The sequence below is a fragment of the Sturnus vulgaris genome, chromosome 7 (assembly GCF_052056855.1).
Source record: "Sturnus vulgaris isolate bStuVul1 chromosome 7, bStuVul1.hap1, whole genome shotgun sequence".
In the NCBI taxonomy this organism is placed as follows: Eukaryota; Metazoa; Chordata; class Aves; order Passeriformes; family Sturnidae; genus Sturnus; species Sturnus vulgaris.
The window spans coordinates 17,363,910-17,385,868 of NC_142249.1; the positions used below are offsets into that span (position 1 = coordinate 17,363,910).

General features: G+C 36.4%; 1 protein-coding gene across 11 annotated transcripts in view; it reads left to right on the plus strand.

The window, feature by feature from the left end:
• The window catches only part of PDE1A (phosphodiesterase 1A), a 144,710-nt gene that overhangs the window by 97,248 nt on the left and 25,503 nt on the right, over window positions 1-21,959 (plus strand). For all 11 annotated transcript variants that reach the window (XM_014880264.2, XM_088167938.1, XM_088167937.1 and 8 more), the window contains 8 exons: window positions 3,639-3,821; window positions 4,296-4,362; window positions 5,287-5,403; window positions 7,033-7,173; window positions 12,087-12,187; window positions 14,717-14,842; window positions 20,697-20,798; window positions 20,918-21,038. In XM_014880264.2, the coding sequence (XP_014735750.1) occupies window positions 3,639-3,821; window positions 4,296-4,362; window positions 5,287-5,403; window positions 7,033-7,173; window positions 12,087-12,187; window positions 14,717-14,842; window positions 20,697-20,798; window positions 20,918-21,038 (958 nt within the window). The remainder of the gene's footprint in view (window positions 1-3,638; window positions 3,822-4,295; window positions 4,363-5,286; window positions 5,404-7,032; window positions 7,174-12,086; window positions 12,188-14,716; window positions 14,843-20,696; window positions 20,799-20,917; window positions 21,039-21,959) is intronic.

The window sequence follows — 21,959 nt, forward strand, 5'->3', positions numbered from 1 at the left end:
AGGAGAGGACTTTAATTCACTCTTAAGGGCTTGATTAATTCACTAACTGGCAAAGAGCTAGTACCCCCTTCTCAACCTCTTCTCTGGAAATCTTTCACTACCTCTGTTAGGCAGCGTGACTGATCAACAAAGATGGATTTTTTTCCCCCATAGCCATTATCTAATTTTAATTTTTTCATTTTCTTTTCTTTCTTCTCCTCCTAGTACATCTGATATATTCCTAAGGGAAAAGAAATATACTTCTGACTAGTGCATTACTATATTTAAAATTCTGATTAAATGAAAAGAGAGCTAGAAATTATCACTGCTTGCTTGAATTTTGAAAAAATTATTCTTGGCAAAAAACACAGTACTGCAACAAGAAGATCAGGTTATTAGTTACTATGACTGCAGTATTAATTGATTGCTAAGCTGAAATGCCATGGGCCATGTCTTACTTATTCCCACAACTGTCAATGAAAGTTCTACTCATGGAATGAATAGAATTAAATAACCCAAGCCTCCCCCTCTCCTTCCCACGCATATCTCTTCCTCGTATTGCATCTACTTAACAGGCTAATGATATATGAGCAAAATAAGTGTATGTAACCCTGAAATTCTGACTTTGTGTTGGAAAAAAGAAGTATTTTCTATGGGACATTTTGGTAGAGCTCTTTTTGTTGCTTTGTTTTTTAGCATTTTTGGGTGTTCCTTCACTTTATGGAAGAAAAACTAAAGTGTGTGTTTTGGCGTCTATTAGGATATATATTTCTTTAATTCAACTGGGATATTTGAGTTCATGTCTCCCAGTTGAATGAAATTTATCTCAGCAGAGTTTTGCTAAAGACTGACTGTGGAAGATCTATCTAACTTTAAAATGGTCACAATCTCTGATCTTTGGGTTGATTGATTTGGAGGATAAGGCTATGGGCCTTGCAGTCACTCCATTCCAAATACTTGCTAAACCAGAGGCTGTAGCCTTGTGTTTGACAGGTATAGTTTCATGTCCATGAAATTTTTCCAGTGACATTTTTGAACCAGTGTGGCAGTTTAAATGTTTTGAAATGTCACAAAATTATATTACAGTTTACAAATAACGTTTTTCAATTTACAATTACAAGTTAGATGGCTAAATCTTGCAAAAATCCCTGTAATATTTCACAGGAAGTTCAGTGGTTTGATTGTGTGCCTTTGGTTTTGAACCAGCCTTTTGATTTTATTTGATCTTTATCCTTTTTTTTTCTTTTAATGCATAGAATTCTAGAATGGATTGGAGTGAAATGAATGACTAGCACTTTTTCCCTCTCCTTAAGTGGTGTTTCAATTATGCACCTGAAAGAATCTAATCCTTTTTGAGAAGTTATTAATCTTATGTGATGAGAGATCTGTAAGAGTTTGTGCTTGCAAATTAATTCTATGTTGCAGTTGCTTTCCTTGTTATTTAAATTAGAAGCAGAGCCACTGAAACTCCCTCTCCTCCCTGGCATGTTGTTCAGCCATCTCTCATCAGAGAGCAGTGGCCTCATGAAAATTACAGATCCAATGAGCACTTTTTTCAAATACTATTTTTTCTGTTCTGTCTTCATGAAGTAACTCGTGCTTACTGTCTTTTACAGACTAAATAGTCCTACTTTACAGATGAATGGTTAAGATTAGAGAGACTGCAATGTGTCTTGCTAGTCTCAATTTGTACTCCAGTGGCTCATATCTGCAGAGCTCAGGGCTTGTTCCCAAATTTAGATCTGCATCTGATTATAGCAAACTGATGTAGAACTCTGCTTCCTGCTGCACAGGTGATGTGGAATATCCTGGATGCCTCCTCTGAGGCAGCCTAATGCCCATGGTCCTCTAATTGCAGGGATATTTGCATCTCATTTGAATAACAGTTGGAATAATTACAATAATATGTTTTAGGGATTGTAAGGTTTTTTCCTTCCTATACTAAAAACATATCAAATGTCAGATATTCCTCAGAAATATAAATGTACTGATTTCTCCAGGGATATTTAATAACAGTGTTGGACTAGTATGGATTTAAGTGGACTATAACACAGGTTTTAGTCTGGGCAATAAAGCCAATTTATAACCTTTGGCCAGTCTCAGTCTTGATTCAGTTTTGCAAGGTAATTTGTTCAAATCCTTTCCTCCACAAAAGTCCTGCTCTTCCAAATTAAGTTTCTGATTTTTGGCTGTTGTCCCACTGTCAGAAAATTTCATAATTCTTATTCATTCTGCTCTTCTTGTACTCCATGTTAAAGAGCCTTCCTAGTCTGGTAATTCTTTGTCTGAAAAATAGGAAAGTTTCCACTGTACTTTCTGTAAGATAGGGAAGGATGAGGGGTGCATTTAAATTTTTTTAAACTCCAGTTGAAGAATCTCACAAAATATACTGTCAGCAAGTTGGACTGCTGAAACTGAGCACAAATATGCTATGCTCACTGTTCACTAATTATTTATATGATTCTTCTGACATGCTTCCTATTAGGTATCTTCCTATAATCCCTCAAATAGCATTAAATTTATGTGGATAATCTTTTGAACTGTACCACACTCAGGCTTTCCTTATTCATCCATGTTTCAGAAAGGCAGCACTAGGGAAATAGACCTGTGTAATCAAATAATGCCTGCAATCCAATTGGTATTACTATCAAGAAAATACTTTGAAAGGGGAGCAAGCTTTGCATATATTCAGGTCATCCTAACTCTGGGGTTTCTTGCACAACTGAATGAAGGGAAAATTGATATCAGGCTAAATAAGGGATTTTTTTCCTGGAAACCCCAGCAGTCTGAGTGATAAGGGCAAATAACTGCAAGAAAAAGATTTATACAAGTGTGGAATGGAAGTGTTGAGTCTGTTAAAAGAGAGCATTTAGTTACATGTTAATTCTAAATAAACTAAGGACCTCTAATTCACTTTTGTTGAAGTTTCTTTTTAATACTTCTTTCATTTTGCAAGAGCTATATATAATTTTTCTAGCTTTTTGAACTCCTAATAACTGTGAAAGCCAACTTGCAATCCAATCTTTGACAATATCTTTACTGCTGTGACTTTGTTACCCTGCCTTCAGTAGGAATACAGATCTCTACATAGAAGGAATTAATTCTCTTCAACGAAGGAATTAGTTCTTTTTCATGCTTTAATTGTGCTGGAATAGCATGATGAGCACATGTTCACCACATCATTGCTATGTAGCATCATTTGCGTTTGAATGTAAGTATCAAACCACTTCTTGTACCATTTTGGGGGACAGATCAATAGACCAATGGTGTTCTCAGTTATAGCAGCACCCCTGCTGACATTTCTGTCAGATATTGTTTTAGAGGTCTTGGGATTTTATAGCTCATTGATTACACTTCAATCTACCACTGCTCTGACAAGTTGGTAGAAAAATCTTTTCTTGTCTTCAGTTGAATAACTTGCATTTTATTGTTTTTTACCTTCTGGAACATGAGCAATGGGAGAGAGAGACAATATCTGCTGTGCACAGCTTCCCCTTGGTCTCAGTCCATCTGCCAGAGGAGACATTTGGTGATGTGCTGAGTTGGTCCTACAGTCAACCTCAGCTTCTCTTAAATCAAGTTTTTAGCTATTCACCTGTCAGTACTCCTCTTGTTAGGTTGGAGGTCTTGTTGGTTACCTTGTATTAATGTTTTTGTAGGAAACTTTTGGACACTGAAGATGAGCTCTCTGACATCCAGTCGGATTCGGTGCCGCTGGAAGTGCGGGACTGGTTAGCTTCGACATTCACGAGAGAAATGGGAATAGTGAAGAGGAGACCTGAAGAAAAGCCCAAATTCCGAAGCATTGTGCATGCTGTACAGGCTGGGATTTTTGTAGAAAGGTGAGAGATTTGTTTTCTTGTTACAGCAAGTACTTCATTTAACCAGTGTCTGCCACTGAAGATCCTTTAAGTAGTGACATGACCCTGAAGCAAATCTTTGAGCCAGAATTAATGCTTCAATTTCTGCAGCCACTCCATTTTTCTGTACAGAATTCCAAATGAAACCTCTAAATTTATAAAATCTCCTAAGCCTTGGAAAATTCTGGAGGTGAACTCAATGGCTTTGTAACTTCTACACTAAATTGTACCAAAGACTGTTCTAACATTAAAGAGTAATGTTAATTACTTCTCATAAGAGTAATAAGAATAATTACTTCTCATAACTTCGTAAAAGATTACGTAAGTTTTTGGGGTCAGACTCCTAAATAGATTCATGTTATTTCACAAACTGAAACAAAATTTAAAAAAGGATAAATTGCTCCTTAATTGTTTTTAAATAAGTGCTATTTCTTAATATTTTATTTGTTCTTTTAGGATGTACCGAAAAACTTCAAGCATGGTTGGTTTGGCTTATCCAGCAGAAGTGATAGTCACATTTAAGGTGAAAGAAGTTTAATCATTGTGGAATTGGAATGTATTTGCACTTATGTTTAGTGACTTTTAGGGTCAAATGAATATTTTTCTACTGAATGTACCCTAGCCATAGTTAGTACTACAGAACTGAGCACAAAGAACAGAGAAAATAATAGTTTAAAATTCAACAATAACATATGATTCTGATTAATTCTGGTTTCATTTAGATCCTATTAGAGCAATAGAATGAGATTTGTATAAAAGTTCTTATAGAAATGTGAGACAGTTTTATCGGCTCCCAGTGGTATTGTAATCAGTGTCTCAGACAGCAGCATTTGCTTCCTTTTTAGGAAAGAAAAAGGAGATAGTATTGGGATAGAGCTAACAAGAGAGGCTGATGCTTATGGAACAAGTACAGTATTTGCTGTATATTTAAGGTATTACTCAAGTTCAGCCAAAAGATGATCTTTTATAGTAAGCTGAGTTCCTATGTCTGTGAAATGCAATTAAAAACTGGTATTTCTTGATAATGAAGTACCTCAACTTTTCCCCTGAAAGCTAAACAATTATATTATTCTCCAATTGCTTTATGTTTAATGACATCAGTGTCAATGACATTGTATAATAGCCTGTTTGAAGGGTGGTATTCAGAGTAGTTCCATAAGGTTGTGTAGACAATTTGTACTGAGAAAGTTAAACTTGAAAGCTTAAGACCTTTGATTCAAAGCATAAAGTGGCTTTGGTCATGTTTCAAGTATTTTATTCATAACTGACACAATTGTTTTCATCATTAATAATGAAGTAGCCATTTATGTGTTATCTGCATTAGGAATTTGAAAGAATTAGATAATAAAACCACCAAACTCTCCCTCTTCCCTCTAAATACTTGCCAAATGGATGGAAATGTAATGGTTTCTTGGTTTTTGTTGTTTTCCTTTTCCCCCATCTACAGGATGTTGATAAGTGGTCTTTTGACGTATTTGCCCTCAATGAAGCAAGTGGAGAGCACAGTCTGAAATTTATGATGTATGAGCTGTTAACCCGATATGACCTTCTGAGCCGTTTCAAGGTCAGGAACTAACCACAAATAAAAATATGTATGCAAAAATACATGTGTCAAATTTAAAATACAAGAAAACCAGCATTGAAATGTTTTTTATTGTACAATGCAGTGTAGAATTTCAAAGAATATGGCAAATGAAGGATTGTAAAATGCCATTAGTTCTACCAAATGAACTTCACCCAGAACATGCCAATTTTTCTGCAACCCAAAAAAATGGAAAGCTATGTAGACCCTTGTCATGTCATTTGTGTTATATAAATAGATTATGTATACAGACTATTTACTCAGCAGGTCTGTCCCACCTTTATAGACCAAAAATTACTAAATATGCAGAAAACTGTAGTTAGTCCTAAATACTTTTTTCATGGTCTGGATCATGGTATGTTGATCACCACTGTGCAGGGCCTTCAGCTGAACCTTCCTCTCCTGGGGGATATATAAAGAGAAAAATTGCTTTTCCAAGGTGTTTGCAGGGTTTTACAGTACAATATGGAGTCCTTATAGCCAATGTTGAAATGCTGAGATAAAAAAATTGATCCAAATGATAAATTTATTGTTACAGTACCAAATGAAAGTTTTCTTACAGTTTCAAAATCTCTTTACTGCAAAAACTCTGTGTTCCTGTTGAAGAGGTTGTCTCACCCTGAAGTTTCTTGACTCCTCTCCCCAGAAGGATGGGGGAAAGAGAATTGGAGGCGTAAAAGTGAGAAAAGTTGTGGGTTGAGATATGTACATTTTAATAGTGGTGGTGGAGTTTAATAATATTTTCTGTATTATTATTTTCTATATAATAGTATAGAAAACTGATATTGAAGAGAGAAACAGAACCCAAGAAGGAAGGCTGCAGATGAAAGCAGCTGCTCAGCAGCAGCAGAGTGCAGCCCAGGCAGTCCCCAGGCAGCAGTGCCCAGCCAGGCTCCCCCAGGTCAGCCTGGTGCTGCTGACCATGAGGCCACATGGAGTGTTGTCCCCTGGGTCAGCAGGGCCAGCTGTCCTGGCTGTGTCCCTTCCCAGCTTGTGGTGCACTCCAGGCTACCCAGGGCTGGGTGGGATGGGGAGCAGAAAAGGCCTTGACTGTGCAGTCGGTGCTCAGCAGTAACTAAAACATCCTGGAGTTATCAGCTCTGTTTACAGCACTAATCCAAACCCCTTACTAGCTACTATGAAGGAAGTTAACTCTATCCCTGCCAAAACCAGCACAATGCAAAAATAAGTGGGACCAGATAGTACCTGTACTTCACACATTGCCATACTATGACATTAAAGCAAACCTTATCTCAAGCAAGGTAAAACTGGTGAAGGAAAGGAGATAATCCTATTGTTAGACTCCTATCTGTCACGCCTGTATTATACGTGCAATCTGTGCATCCCTGGTGCACACAGACATGCCTTGAAAACCATCTGGTTGATAGCTATGCAGTGCCTTGTGCATGGTGTATGTAGACAGATATAACATCTACAGAAATTGTTTAGAGCTCACTTGGTGCATGTATGATATCAGACCTTTACATTTAAAATTTTTCTTTTATTGTTTGCCCACTAGATCCCATGGTATATTTGTGATTCATTTATTGCATGCTTGACTTTGCAGCTGTTGCAGGAAAAAAAATTATTTTAATGTTTTCTTGTCTGTAGATCCCTGTTCCCAATCTTATTTCCTTTGCTGAAGCTCTTGAAGTTGGTTACAGCAAATACAAAAATCCGTATCACAATTTGATCCATGCAGCTGATGTTACTCAAACTGTGCATTACATAATGATTCACACTGGCATCATGGTAAGAAGTATTGTGAAGTTCAAATTACTTCTTTTCTCAGACTCTGCTGCTTTGAATGAATGTGTACATGTTTCTTTTCTAAAGGAAAAAGCTCAGTTGAAAATTCTGCAGAGAGATACAAAAGCTACTTGAACTACTACAGGCTGTGAACTTTATTTCATTTTAACAGTTCTTGCAGGCTGAACTTCTCTCAGTGCAGAGAGAAAGAGGAAGAAAAAAATCATCCTTAAATCCTTTTTGCTTTTCATTGCCAGGATTTAGGTATTTTATATCATATTTAATGAGATAGATTTGCAGGAGTGGGCAGGTGAGAATTTTTTACTTTCACATCAGAGCATGGGAGGTGTGATCAGGCAAGGAAACTTCAGTATCTGCAGAGGTCCTGTCTGTTGAAAGATGTACTGAATCAGAGCAGGCTTAGAATTATATCATCATGGAATATCTTGGGTTGGAGGAGACCTCAAAGACCACTCATTTCCAGCCACCCTGCCATAGGCAAGGTCACCTTCCTCTAGACCAGGCTGCTCAAGGCCCTATCCAGCCTGGCCTTAAACTCTGAAACTTCTTTTTCTTTCAGTTTTTTAACCTTCTTTAGCACTGCTCTTGCATACTCTATGTGCCTATAGTAGGCAGGCTATTGCATTTGTCTAGAAACATCACAGTATTTTTAATTATTTATTTGGGAACTGAAATGAATCTGCACAAGCATTTTTATTTCTAAACACTTATCTTAAATGTAATACCAGCAGTGTAATTCTCCTCACCATCACCTTGATAGGCAAAACTGAAAGAAAATGGACATTACTGTCAATGGCTTTTTGATAATTTGTGTTCACTGGGAATACAGTTGTTCAAAATAAGCCAACAAACCCAAAACCAAACAAGATATGAAACAGCTGTGAGGAAATAGTGTCTGATTTCTGTTTGCAGAGCTGTGAAACAATTCCAGAAAACTGGAAAGGAAAAGTTTAGAGCTGACTCTGGATGTTTTTGCCCCTATATATACCTAATAAATGACAGTCAATCACTTATGTTAAGCCTTTTCTCGCTTAAAGTGCCCTTGGCTTCAGGGTGGGCAAGGAAGGGTCCCCAGGCATTGCATGTTTTTATTCTACTGTTTGAAGGAAGTATTTTGATTTTAAGTGTTTAAAGCTATATTTTAACTCTAATACTACTTCTTAAGTGAAGCCTGGAGTCTTCACCAGCCAAGATTCCTTTTCAGGTTGAGAAGTTTTCTTGAGAAAGCACTTCCATATCAGACTGAAGAAGAGGCTAGACAGCTCTTGCCAAGAGGAGTCCAAACCAAAGTTGTTGTATACAATATCCACCTATCAAATAAAATGTTTCAGTAAAAGAAAATTCTTGAAGATATTAGATTAATTGCAAGAGTTAAATTATGTGAGCCATGTCTTTGTTTCAGGTATACACCTGGATCAGGAACTTACCAGGAGGAAAATCCTTTTGTTCTATTATAAACATCCCTTTGGCCCATTGTGTCTGTGCCCCTCTGCCCTTCAAAAAAAAGAAACCAATAACATTCAGATTTTCCTTATAATGCCAAGACAGAGTTCCAACTTTCAGAGCTGTCCTAGTAATTTTGGGACATTGATGAAACCACTTTGAAAAACACTTTGTGTATCTCTGAACACTGAATAAAGGAATGTCTTTCATATTCGAATATCTGCTATTTCACTGCATACACTTGAGTGTGAGAAAGGCTTTTCAGCATGAGTATTGCAGTATTAGCATCTTAACCTTCTAACTGCCTTAGATGTGATTTGGACAACTATTTCTAAAAAAGTTTCGAATTTAGTGCTGCAAAATCTCATTGATGTTGCAAATCTGCTACAAAATATTTCTATAAAATTATTCCAGACTTAACTCAAATTTTAATTGCCAAATTATGATATTGAATTGTGATATTCCTCTGCCTGTGGCGAGGGGATTGGAACTAGATGATCTTTAAGGTCCATTCTAACCCTAACCATTCTATGATTCTATGGTGCTATGATACTGGGAAGTTCTTGGAAAGAAATCTAACTAGGACACCACTTAGGGAAGAGTGCCTTCAAACAGATGTACTTGCCAGGCAGAAGGAACATTTATGGAAATCAGTGTTTGAAAGAGGGCCTAGTGATTCTGCAGCTTGCAAAGTATTTCTCTCCCAAATGTCACTTGCAATTTGAGAAAGCATCAGTATTATGAAAATGTTCTATTTAACTTGCTGCATTTTTTTTCCTGTTGCCTGGTTAACCCTTCAGTCCCCTACTCAGTAACAATTTGGAGTTTTCTTCTCAAATCATCAGTTTTCAGAGCATGTCCACTGTAGTGCTTTTTAAAAACTCAGCTGTATTTCTAATAAATACCTGGATTAGAGTAAATCTGATACAATTCTAGATCAAATTCCTGTGGCTTTTTGGGGGCTGTTTTTTGCAGATTAGTTTACAATTTGAGTTTTTTGTGCTTTCATTGTCTCTTAAGGACCTGGTACTGACTCCAAATCTTGCAAAGTTATCTTCCTTGTTTATTTCTGAAACACAAACTGAAGCAAATTTCCAAAAGCTGAGGTTTAGGAAATCTTTTGCATGATTCCTGTTGTTGAGGTAATATGTTTTGTACCTTTTATAGGAAGCTGGAAAACAGCGGTATTTCCACATTTGCCAAAAAAATTTGGCTAATCTGAGTTTATGCTTCTCCACAAGCCCTAGAGAGATTCTTGTGAAGAATAAGGCATATTCAGAGCTGCTGTTAAAGAAATAAAATAATCATTATATTTTTCGAAAGTTGCTGTCTATCTTAAGAAAGAAGATCCAGCCACCTCAGATCAATGTGTTAGAATGTTAGATATCACAGATGGCAGACAGTCTATTAACCTTCCCAAGAGATTAAATCCCAGATGATGCAACTGAGATGTATAAGTCAAGCTTGTGTTTATGAAGTTTTCATCTTTATAAAGGTTTAAGAATCCAAGTCCCAGGGAATACATCTTGTAAAGAACTTTTGAGTCATCGATCATCTTCCCACCATCCCTTTTCTCCTCCCACGTACCTGTATTGCTCAAAGTAAAGGAAAAATGTCTTTACTGCCAATAAGTGCATTGTGAGATTCCATTTCTTATTCAGTTTTTAATCCATCATTGTAAAAGAAAAAGTTTCAAACAGAACTCATGAGTTGAAATGTATCTATTTACATATAAGCAATACATAATACTTCCATAGAAGACATAATTTATATCAGCTATGACACCCACAAGACATAGTATCTTTCAGGAGGGAAGCAGGTTTCAGCTCTTAGTCTTGCAGACCCCCAGATACTCGTTTCCCCCTCTCCCTTTCAGAAATACTGTTAGTAACTCTCTCTGTAAGTGTTTTTTTCTACTTCCCTAGGAATCCTTTAGCTAAAAAAATTCTCTGGTTTGATTAGTGATCTCAATTTTGACTATTACTAGTGTGTGTAGAATACTTGCTCTTCTCTATTAATGTATGAAGTCTCTGTGTAGCCCATAGATATTGTCTGTGAGGAATGTTCTGCTTATGAATGCATTGTCTAGCAACTATTTTATTTGCTACAAAAGCTGACCTTTGAAAAGGCATCTTAAAGAAAAGTTTATGTTTAGCTTTCATTACACTTTTTGTGTTTCTGTTCTATTTGGTATGTTGAAAACATTGTGAGAGCCAGGACTGGTCATGGCCTGGTTTCTTGTGACACACAATATGATGAAGGTCATTGTTTCCATTTTTAGAACTGCTTACAGTACATTCTCATTCCTCTGTCTGTGACCTTTCTAAGTCTATACTGCTTCACCAACAGCCAGTGACTTGTTCCTCTGCAGCCCTATTTTGTCACTGAATGACCTATCTAATTATTCTGACATTGCTAATTAATCTTGACTCTTTCCTTTCTTCTTCTTTGAAAGAAGAACTACTATTGGCAACTTCTACTGCATCTGACAGCTTATATATTTTATATCCATTCATATACACGTATGTGCATAGCTGGGTGCATGAAGTTGAAATCATTCTTTGATCCTTTTGAAGCTTACTTGTACACCAAAATCATCTGAAATATGTGTGGAAATTCTTGACTAGCAATTGACTTAATCAGTCCCATGACTGTGGGGGTTAATTATCATATGATTTTTCTGCCCCCATCTTTAGATGGAGTAAATTTTTTCCTCAAGGACTGTTTGCCATTCAAGAAATAGAATTTGAAAGAAGATAACAGAGGTTATTTTACAGACTAAGCAATACAGAACAGCCTCATTTAGCAAGAGTTATAAAAGGGCTCAAAACTCCAGGGTCTGCATTATTTTGTATACATGACCTACATTACCTTTTGTTCTGTGTAACTGTATACTAGCCTTATGCTTATTTTTTTTTTATTATCAGTACAAAGTACGATAAAATTTAGAACAGAAAAATCTCCCATGGGCCTAATTTTAGTGCTTTGTACACTGGTAAAATATGGATAATGCTAATTTTGTACCTTCAATTTATAATTAACTGTATAGATAGTTTACTAAAAGACAAATTATAACCTTAACTTCATATAAGTTTTTTTAGATTAATATACTGTAATTTGGCAAATGCCATGTGTGAGATAACAGATTAGATACTCAAAGCAGTTGCAAAGTGAACTGTGTAATTCTTTTTAACTTCTTATATTTTTGGCTGCCAATATTTACTTTGCTAGTGACCGTAAGGATGTTAACTTGGTCTCAGAGAAATCATAAGTACCAGGAGTTATTTTACCATATAGTACTGAAGTGTTATGGATATACAGTTATCTGGAGTAAGACAAGAAGAAAGTTTATGTAAATTGAAGGTAATGTAAAACATTTTCAGTACTGTAAGGTTTTATCTGAGTTAGGCTATTACAGAAAATGTGACGATGATTTGTTTTTCATTTACCAGCACTGGCTCACAGAACTGGAAATTTTAGCAATGATCTTTGCAGCTGCCGTCCATGACTATGAACATACTGGGACCACAAACAATTTTCATATTCAGACAAGGTAAGTGATGCAGTCTCCTAAGAGTCATATCTAGAATTTGCAGTTCATTCAGTTCATTGTTGAACTGTTTCATAACTCTTACTGATAAAGCCAGGAAGTTGCCAGGTTAGTCCTAGTTTTACAAATTGCTTCCTCTACTTCTGTCCATTTAAGGGGATCAATCATATGATCAAAAACTGTGGAAAAGTGATTAGATAGTTCCATAATGTCTGAAATAATTCCACTTTGGAGCTGATATGTCAAGAGAAAGTTTGAAATGGTTCAGAACATGAAGAACATGGACTTGAAACCCTCTCACCCCTCTATTTGCTCACTTAAATTCTAATACTATTGACTCCAAAACTTCTTTACTGTATCCCCATAAAAATGCCTTGTCATTTACAGCAACGTGCTTCCAGTTTGTTTCACTTTGTGTATTAAACTTAGAGGGTCCTGGTGCAGAGGGAGAAACTTTCAAGTACAGCTTTAGAGATACCTACTATGAGCATATTTTGAAAGCAACTGCAAAAGATATGAATAAGAAATCTGGAAAGGAATCCAGTTTGAAAGTTAGGCTAGCTGTGTTCTCCTGCAGGTGCAGCATGTCTGCTGTTCCTGTACAACAGCATGTAGTTCTCTCCCTTAATATATTTTCATTTTATCAAAGGAAAATCCCTGACCAATCCATTACTGAGTGATGAATGGTACATCTGATACTCAACCCAGTACAAACGATCTTATTTTCCTCTTACACTAAGCTATGCATTGTTTTTAGTTTTCTCAGTTGAGGAGCTTGCTTTAGCTGCTCTTTAGAAAAAAAAAATCAGCATAATTTTGGCATATTCTAACAAAACAGCTCAGTGCTAGAAAGGCTATTACTTTGGACACAAGCATCCTCACACTCACTCTGTTGCCCAATGATTACATTTAAATTAAATCTATAACACAGTTTTTCTCCAAGATGTGGCTTTCAGTAATGAAAAATGCTAGTTTTGTAGCTGAAATAGGGACACCATTCTTTTCTCTTTCAGCATAGCCTGGCTAAAAATAAGCTCCAGTTTGTAGTTCCAAGTTTATATTAGTTTTCTATTTTTGTCCTTAATATTTTGCTATGAAGTACTGCAAGAGTGGAAAACTAATTAAGTTGATAGCCTTTGAATTTCACTCATGCATACTTACAAACAGGTAATTGTTATGTGATACAGCTCATTCTTCTCTCCTTGTGTAACTTGGCCCTGATGTGGCATCCCAGACTGTGATTCCAAGTGTCTTTTGCCTGAGGAAAACTGATGGAATGGCTGCCAAAATCGTGGCAAATCTTAGCACTGCTTAAACGTAGTCATAAGTAGCTATGTTGATCAAAGTGTGCTTTATAAACATATGTGATTGGCATAACACAGATTTTCCCATGATTTTAGTTAGATTATGGATGTAAACATATTGATTATTTAGGCTGGCTATGGTTTGTTTCCTCTAAATAATGTTTCCAATCCTATTTTAATTATTTAGATTCCTTGGTACCATACATGGCAATATATACTGTTGCTCAACAGAACGAGAGGTTGAATTTAGCTTATTTATGTCAGAGTAATCTGCAGTGCTAAATCAACACTCCTTTCTTCTAGTACAGACTTGTCACTGGACCAAATCGAAATATTCAGGCATAGTTTTATCTGAACAGAATTTTAGCAGAGGGGTAACTCTTGAGATTGCCTAGCAGGTCAGATGAAGTCTTGGGGGAACAAATTCCCCAAGAATTAATGATGTTTGAAGCTAAGTATGATAAATCCACGCCACATCAAAATTTGTGAATGTCTCAGTGTAATTTTGGAATGATACATTAGTGTAATTAAGAAGGAAAGGATGTTGTTAAGCATGCTAACATTATGGTACGAGTCTGTCTTTAGGAAGCACTTGGGTGCTTCCAAATTGCAGCTTAGCATCTCCACCATCCCACTGTAATGAGGCTCAAGGTTTCTCTGTTTTTCTGGGGGAAGATGACAGCTATTTAAAACATATGAAATTGAAACTTTTTAATACTTTATTATTTACAGCATCATCTGATAATGAGTAGCATGGGCCAGAGCACATCTCTCAGAGCAGGGGGAGTAATTTCTTAATACCCCTGCTATGTGTGGAGCCCTGCTGTTGGTGAACTCATTGCATTTTGAACATAATTGTATCATATAAGTGTACTCTTGTAGCCTAATTAGAGCATTTCTGATGCTCTGAGATCCTATCTAATGTCAAGAAGCTCAAAGATCTCAGGAGTTTTTGCCACAGTTAGGTCATATCAATAAAACATCACACATTTTAAAATATGACTTGCCCACAAACAGTATACAATGGTATAATGATACTTTTTAATGCATTTAAGATGGAAAATTTATAAGTATTTGATACAGTAGGAACAAATAAACATTGTTTGATATATCTATCTCTAGATATGTATATGTAGTCAATATTCCTCATGGAGAATGCAGAGTCCTACCTTTCCTAGTACCATCATTGAACACTGTTGTAAAATCTGCCTCCTTTTCCCCACACCAGGTCAGATGTTGCTATACTGTACAATGATCGTTCTGTTCTTGAAAATCATCATGTAAGTGCTGCTTATAGACTCATGCAGGAAGAAGAGATGAACATCCTGGCTAATCTAAACAAAGATGACTGGAGGTAAGGCTTGCTGTGACATTCAAAAATACTTCCAGTATTTAAAAATAATAAAAACCACCAGGCCTTCCTCGTGGAGACTATTTTAAGAGTTCAAATGACAGGAAGTTGACAGTGGAAAGAGTAATGGATATTTGGATCCTAGGGAAGGCTGCTCTGGTGTTCAGAAGTACTGTTGGGGAGACTGTATAATTTCCAAGTGAGGTTGTGCATTAATGAGGTGTGGTGCTGCAGTGTGTGGACAGTCTCAGGTGAGATTGTCTTTAGGAAAACCACGCTGCTGCCTGAGCTGGGTTGCCTTTGTCCAGCATAACCAGTGGGCTGAAATCACAGTGCAGAGTCACACTCTGCTGCCAGCCTGAGCTCTACTGCTCCTGGGATTTCAGCATAGTCACGTCTTGGTTAAGCATTAAAAAATGAATCGTGTGGACAGTCCAAAAATAATAAAGGCACAGAAGTACTACAGAAATTTCTTTTTCTTCTTAATTTTAGTGTAATTCCTGAAGAAAATTTGGCCAGCTGAAAGAATAAGTATCGTCATTGATATAGCACAAAAAATAACACCTGTAAGGCTAAAATTCCAGTGTTAGATTAAAAGGAAATTATTAAAAAGGAAATGTTATCTTTGTATATCTTTGATGGATACATATTGTATTAAAAATATGAGTCTTCTGTGCGTTTCTGTAAACATAGATATTATTCAGGGGCCCTAAAAAACCCTTGCAGGCAGGTGGACTGTGAAGTTCAAAGAAAGATGTTCTGCTAGGGGAAAGTCTCCCACTGTGAATCATGCTACCATGAATAACAAAGCTAAACTCTGCTTTTTATTGTATTTTCACAAAATTAGCCATTATGGAAGAAAATGTGAACATCAGATGAAATTTTGCTGAGATGTATATTTACAGATAGACTGTTTTACATGGTATAGTTACATGATTTTACTTATTTACATGATGAGAAAACCCCTAAATAAATCATTTATGAAATGTAAGTCTGGTGGCGCTTCTGGGTTTCAATTAATTATTATTCTGTACCTGTTTAAAAAAATACTAAAAAAATTTATAAATTTTTATTTATTACAAAGTGAGAGAGGAAGCATACAATTTTTAGTTATTTTGAAAGAATTCTTCTGAGAGGATACTTATTTAGATTTAGTTATCAGACTAACACAGAAGGTTTGTGTTGTACATTTAGTTCTGGAGAAATTTCTCCAGAAGTAAATTGTAAACTTAAGCTTCATTGATGATTGTCTACATATCTAGATTTTCAATGCCAGCAAGAGCCAGCCTTGCTCCTCTGGAAGTTATTTTGGACCTGATAGTTTTGGGGCTGATAGGTCTCTGTGATCTTGTCCTAACTATTGAGTACGGAGAAGATTATGGTGCCAGTACACAGCCATCAGAAACTTATATTCTGTCTTTTAAAACCATCATTTTAGAGGGAAAATTATTTTCAAATCCTCAGACATGTTGCCTTGAGTATGTTTTTTTGAACTGGTGTTGTTTCATATTGCATACTACTAGAGGATGCTTCTGCAGAAAGGGGCCGAAATTCTTCAGCTGAATTTCAATCCAGGAATGTTCCAAGGATGGCTTGAAAACACTTTTGTTCATCCTCAGTCGTGGCTTCTTCATCACTGGAGACCACCATAAATCAGCATAGTCTGTGAGTCCCTGCAGCAGCATACAGTGGCTCCACTGATTGAAATCTGGCTGCCAGCTAGTGCAGTTTATCCCAGCCATTCCCTTTTGTTATGCCACTGAGGAAAAGAGTAACGGGATGAAACCCAAATACTTTCTAATGGAAAGAGGAACCTGTGATTTCCAGTTTGTGATGTTCATAAATATTGCTCTGGTGGCCTGCAAACAAAAGAAAGAGGGGAATGTGATAGGCTCTCTTCACATTTCTGAAGCACACTCTTCTCTGCATAGATTGTTTGGGCAGGTCTTCCCATAGTTCCTTGTCCTGTTCAGTTGTGGAGCATTTCCTCTAACTTTTGTTGCATTTTATGTCTCCCGATTTATGAACCTGTGATAAGCTACCACATTCTTTTAGAACTTGCTCAATCACACACTGGCTCTGTTTACACTTCGTTTTCAATCTCTTCCCACTGTAGCCCTATTATGTTTTCCTAGAAGATCTTACTTTAGTTTTGCAGATTTTGTTTGTATAGAGTGGCTACACAGATTCTATTATAGCAGCCAGTTTGAAGCTGGTGAGAATTGGCAACCAGAGAAAAGTAGAATTTATAATCTCCTTTTGGGCATATTCAGTAAAATGGAGAAGAAATGTATGAATTGACTAATAAGCTCAAGAAGCTAAACGAGGACATCTAGTCTCGTGTTTGGTCACTTAGCTCAGCAGTTACAGTCTACACTTTGGAGCAGGCAGTCAATTCCAAAGTGCTGGTCTGTGCCAACCTGCACAACCTGTTGCAGTGTGATACTTCAGTTTAGAGGGTCAGTCATGGAAATGACAGTTTCCTGGTATTCATTTCTAATATGCAGAAATTCCTGTTACCCTGTCATTTCATTGGTGCCATGATGGATCTGGTAGCCACTTAACAGAGACTCTTCAATTTTCTTATTATTACTTGAATGAGCTTCTTGGATCTACACTGAAATTCATGCTGTTAAACTAACAGTTTTGAAGGCTGCACTGAATCAAGTTGGCAGTAAATTGAAATGATAATCTGTTCAACTTTTTAATGTACTTCCTGGCACTGATTAATTTCTTTACTTCTGTCATATCTATTTTCTTTAGTTGCAGCAATTTCATTTTTCAAAAATTTAACACTGCTGACTGTTTAAACTGAGGTTCTGCTAATTATTCCAGCAAGATGAAGCAATGACTGAAATTACTTTATAGTATTCCATTTTCTCTTCTACATGTTAACTTTAAGAAGATAAATGTGCTAATAAACTGCCAGCTTCAATTAAGTTTAAAACTTAGGCTTCTGGTCTGAGCCAGGGAATGCTGCCAGCATTCTGAGGATGATGTCCTTTGTGGATAATGCATGTGACATTCCTAGCAATTTTTCAGTCTTTTCTTGACTCTAAAAATTTGTTCCAGTCTTTGATATTGTTTTGTTTCTTGTCCCCCTTTCTCCTTTGATTTACCAGGTTTCCGGTGTTCCAACACCCCATGCATAATGTTGTTGTAGGTGGTGGGGCAGTATTAATGTCTCAAACCATCCCAGTCATAAGGCATACAGTCATATACTGTGTGACTATAAAAAAAAAAAAGACAAATTACACAGTATGTATTATATATAATGCAGAATGAACAACATTCTTTCACAAAGTCCCTTGAAATTCTTCTGTCTGAGGATTCATATAAATTGAAGATGAGGCTTATGTCTTCAGTTTCCACCTTGCTTTTGCTCATCTTAGACTGTTCCTGTATTTTTTTATTAGTTTCCAGATGACTAAATGTCTTTGTCATGGACAAATCCAGGTAAAACTAGTTTCTATTTACTGGCTAAGTACTTTTTCAAGAAATTCATTGTGCCACTCCTTGTCTCTTTATTACAGCATTGTTCATGTAATTTTTTCACATAGTCTTGCATCTCTGCTTTTTTTACAGTAGCCTATCCATATAATGGCTGTGGGAGGGTTGAGGAAGGATGCCAGCACAGAACATGACACTTCACTTAAGTATAGTGGATATGGCAGACTCAAGCCCTGTAACCTTCTGATTTTGGGCCTGAATGATTGCTATGTGCTGTGTGTGGATATTGTTACACTTCCCTTCATAGTATGACAACATCTGTGTGTCTTTTTGCCGTGGTAGCAGGTACCTGTGTTATCCTGAGCCTTGTAGCTGGCGACTGCCTAATGAGGATCAGGAGAGATTTCTGTCCAGGAGTTACCTGTGAGACCAGATGGGATCTGCCACGATGTGGAAGTTGAGACTGTCTTTTTTCCCCTAGGAAGCAGTTTGGTAATGGGATCAGTCCCAGATTAACCTTCTGTGCAGTGTTTGTAGCTCCAGTAGAGCTTTATCTACCATTTCCCCATCAGGTTTCAATTTTCTATCCTCTAATTATGGTGGATATGGGCACAGGCAGTTAACAACTGCAGGAGTCTCTCTTTTGCTGTTAAGTGGATTTTTAGTGGCCTGAAACCTTCAGGAGTGTGTGACAGGACAGTGCTATCCTCTGATCAGGTTGTAGGTAAGAATTAGGAGGTTTTTTTCTACTGCCATGACTATATGAATAAACTGAAAGTGTGGTTTTGCTTCTGTGTGTGTGTTTTGTGGAATAGGGGTGAACTTATTTCTGATTACTCTAAAAAGTTCAGAAATTGAAAGTTCCTAAGAAAGTCTCCCAGGGAAAGGAGAAGTGATAATTTTCTCAGTCTTAAAAGCAACAGGGTTTAACAATGCAGAGCCCTTATTTCTCTTGTAGTGTTAGCTGGGTTTTTTTGTTTGTTTTGCTTTTATTTTTTTAGTGGGTTTGACTGTTTTTGAAGGGTACACTTTCAAAGCAATGTGGAGGAAGAACAGTTGGGATGCAAAATAATTAGTATTTTATTATGAGGTCAGATAAGGTAAGGCATTTTCTAAACATAAGTTGCAATGGCTGCATATTATTGAGTAGAAGTGAGAGCATTGATTCTTTATCCAATTACATTAAAGCAAATCAGGAATATATACATAAAATTAGCAACAAGTATCTGCTTAAATATGTAATTATTTGGGATCAAAAGAAGTCTTGATAGTCTTTATAACAAAGTATTCTGATAGGCCTAAGGAAAACTGCAAATTACCTCTTTAAAGCATAGTCCTTTGAAAAAACCTGCATGCTTTTTGATTTACTTAAATCAAACATATGAATACAATATGAAAGATCAGTGAGAATGACTAAAGTAGGGTTTTACTGTTGTATTTGATACTTGGACGTCCTTAAGATTGGAGGTGTGCTCATAAATTTATATGGTACATAATTAAAGGTTTAATGTGGTAAATTCCCCATTTACATATAAGCAGCACTTGTCCTCCTAGACCATTTAAAAAGCATATAAATAAAGACCCACTGGACTCCTACATGGCCTATGTATGATCTTTCTACATCAAGGAGACAGAATTTTCTAAGTCAATAATTATTGTTGACAAAATTAATTTAATTTTCTATTCACAATGAGAATAGTTTCTTACATGATTCATGTTTTATTAGTTTCATATTGATTTAATAGAAAGCTGATGGCCAAGCCAAAATCTCTAATCATAATACCAAAACAGAGATAAATTATTAATCCCAAACTTGTTCTGACTCACTAAACAGGTATTACAATACTTTTGGAACGAAAAGTAGTTTGTCATAATGATCTTATATTGGTGTAATGCTGATAGTATTTCAGATATAATGCCTCTTGCTCTTCTGAGTGTTCCTCTCACTCTCCTGAGTGTTTCCACAGCCTTCTTCCTAGGTTTAGTGTTATGCACACTCTTCACTATTATGAGGGCAGTAATAATGTATCCTGTTGTGTGGTGGTAAGCCCAGAGAACAACTTGTTTTTTGAATACTCTGCTTCTGGAAAAAAATAAGGAATGACTTATAATGGGTGAGAGAACTGCATGTAATATTAGTTTATGCACTAGAAAATAGGATTTACGAAACAGTGTGACTCTGAAATAATGACTGCAGAGTACATTTTCTGAGGTACATTGCTTTCACAGAATCCCTTTAGGATACAATGTTCAAGTTGTTAATAATTTATTTAAATGCTTTTTAAAACGTAATAAACCCCATGATGTTGTTTTGAAAGTTATAAATTAACAAATACTGTTTAAACAAATGTACCATACATAGAATAAATGAATTTTAATCAGTCATTTTGCTTTTAATTATTCTTAGGGAGTTGCGTAGCTTGGTCATTGAGATGGTCTTGTCCACTGATATGTCGGGTCATTTTCAACAAATTAAAACAATGCGACACACTCTACAGCAGGCACAGGGGTAGGTTATTTTCCATTCTGTTCATTATCTGTGGTCTTTCAATGAGCTCATAGTCAAGAAAAGAATGTAAACAGTTGCTTTTGTTTTGAGATAATTGGAGCATGTCCTTGAATTGACAGGGTAGACAAAGCCAAAGCCATGTCTTTGATTCTACATGCAGCAGACATAAGCCATCCAGCCAAATCCTGGGAGCTGCACTACCGGTGGACCATGGCCCTGATGGAAGAATTTTTTCGACAGGTGCCATTTTTAAAATCCTTTAATAAATCTAGTTCAAGAAGCAATGGTTACATGATTGAATATTTTCTTAAGTCTACCAGCAAGGTTGCTGTTGGTTGTGATTGACAAGCATAGTCAGTAGTATATATTCTTTATTCTTCATACATACCACTGACACTGATTCAACTTTTATGTGTGTGAATACGACAAAATGGTTATAGCTCTCTATCTATATCAGCTTATATCAGTATTCTGAGTGGTTGTAGTGGTTTTTTTTCTTTCAATTATAATATAACTTGTCAAGCTGTTTTCATTCTGTAGACAGAGATTTAGATATGCTTTGAATTATAAAGAAGCACCAGAAGGGTAAGATGAGAGAAAATAGGAAGAATGTATGTTCAGCAAAGAAGGCAAAAAGTTTTCTCTATTCCACATTTCAGGAAGCCCTTCTATTAATTTTCCTTGCTAGTATTTGCTCTGCATATGCCACATAGATCTGAAGATGTTGCTTTCATAACGGCCTGATGCAAAGCCAGAGGTTAGACAGTACCATCCAGTTAATGTTTAGAATATGGTGATATTCTAAACCAAAACTGAAGACACACCATTGTGAAAGCCTTTTCATTTCTGTGAGGTACTGAATTCCAAAAGAAAGCCCAGTAGATGTTGGTGTCACTGCTGTAATTTGTTGACTCACCTCAGCAGGCAAAACAAAAAACATTTCTCCACATGGAAAATACTTTCCCCATAATCAGTATTTGCGACCATGCTCATTGTCAGCGTAACAGTACTGAAGTACAACTGATAATCAAAGTCCAGTTTAGGTATGACACTTTCTAGAGTTATGCAAAGATTTTTAAAAGGGTTAATACAGACCAGGGAACAGTGTATGTCTTGCTCAGCTTGATTGTCTTAATTTTGCTATACGTTGATATTTTCGAA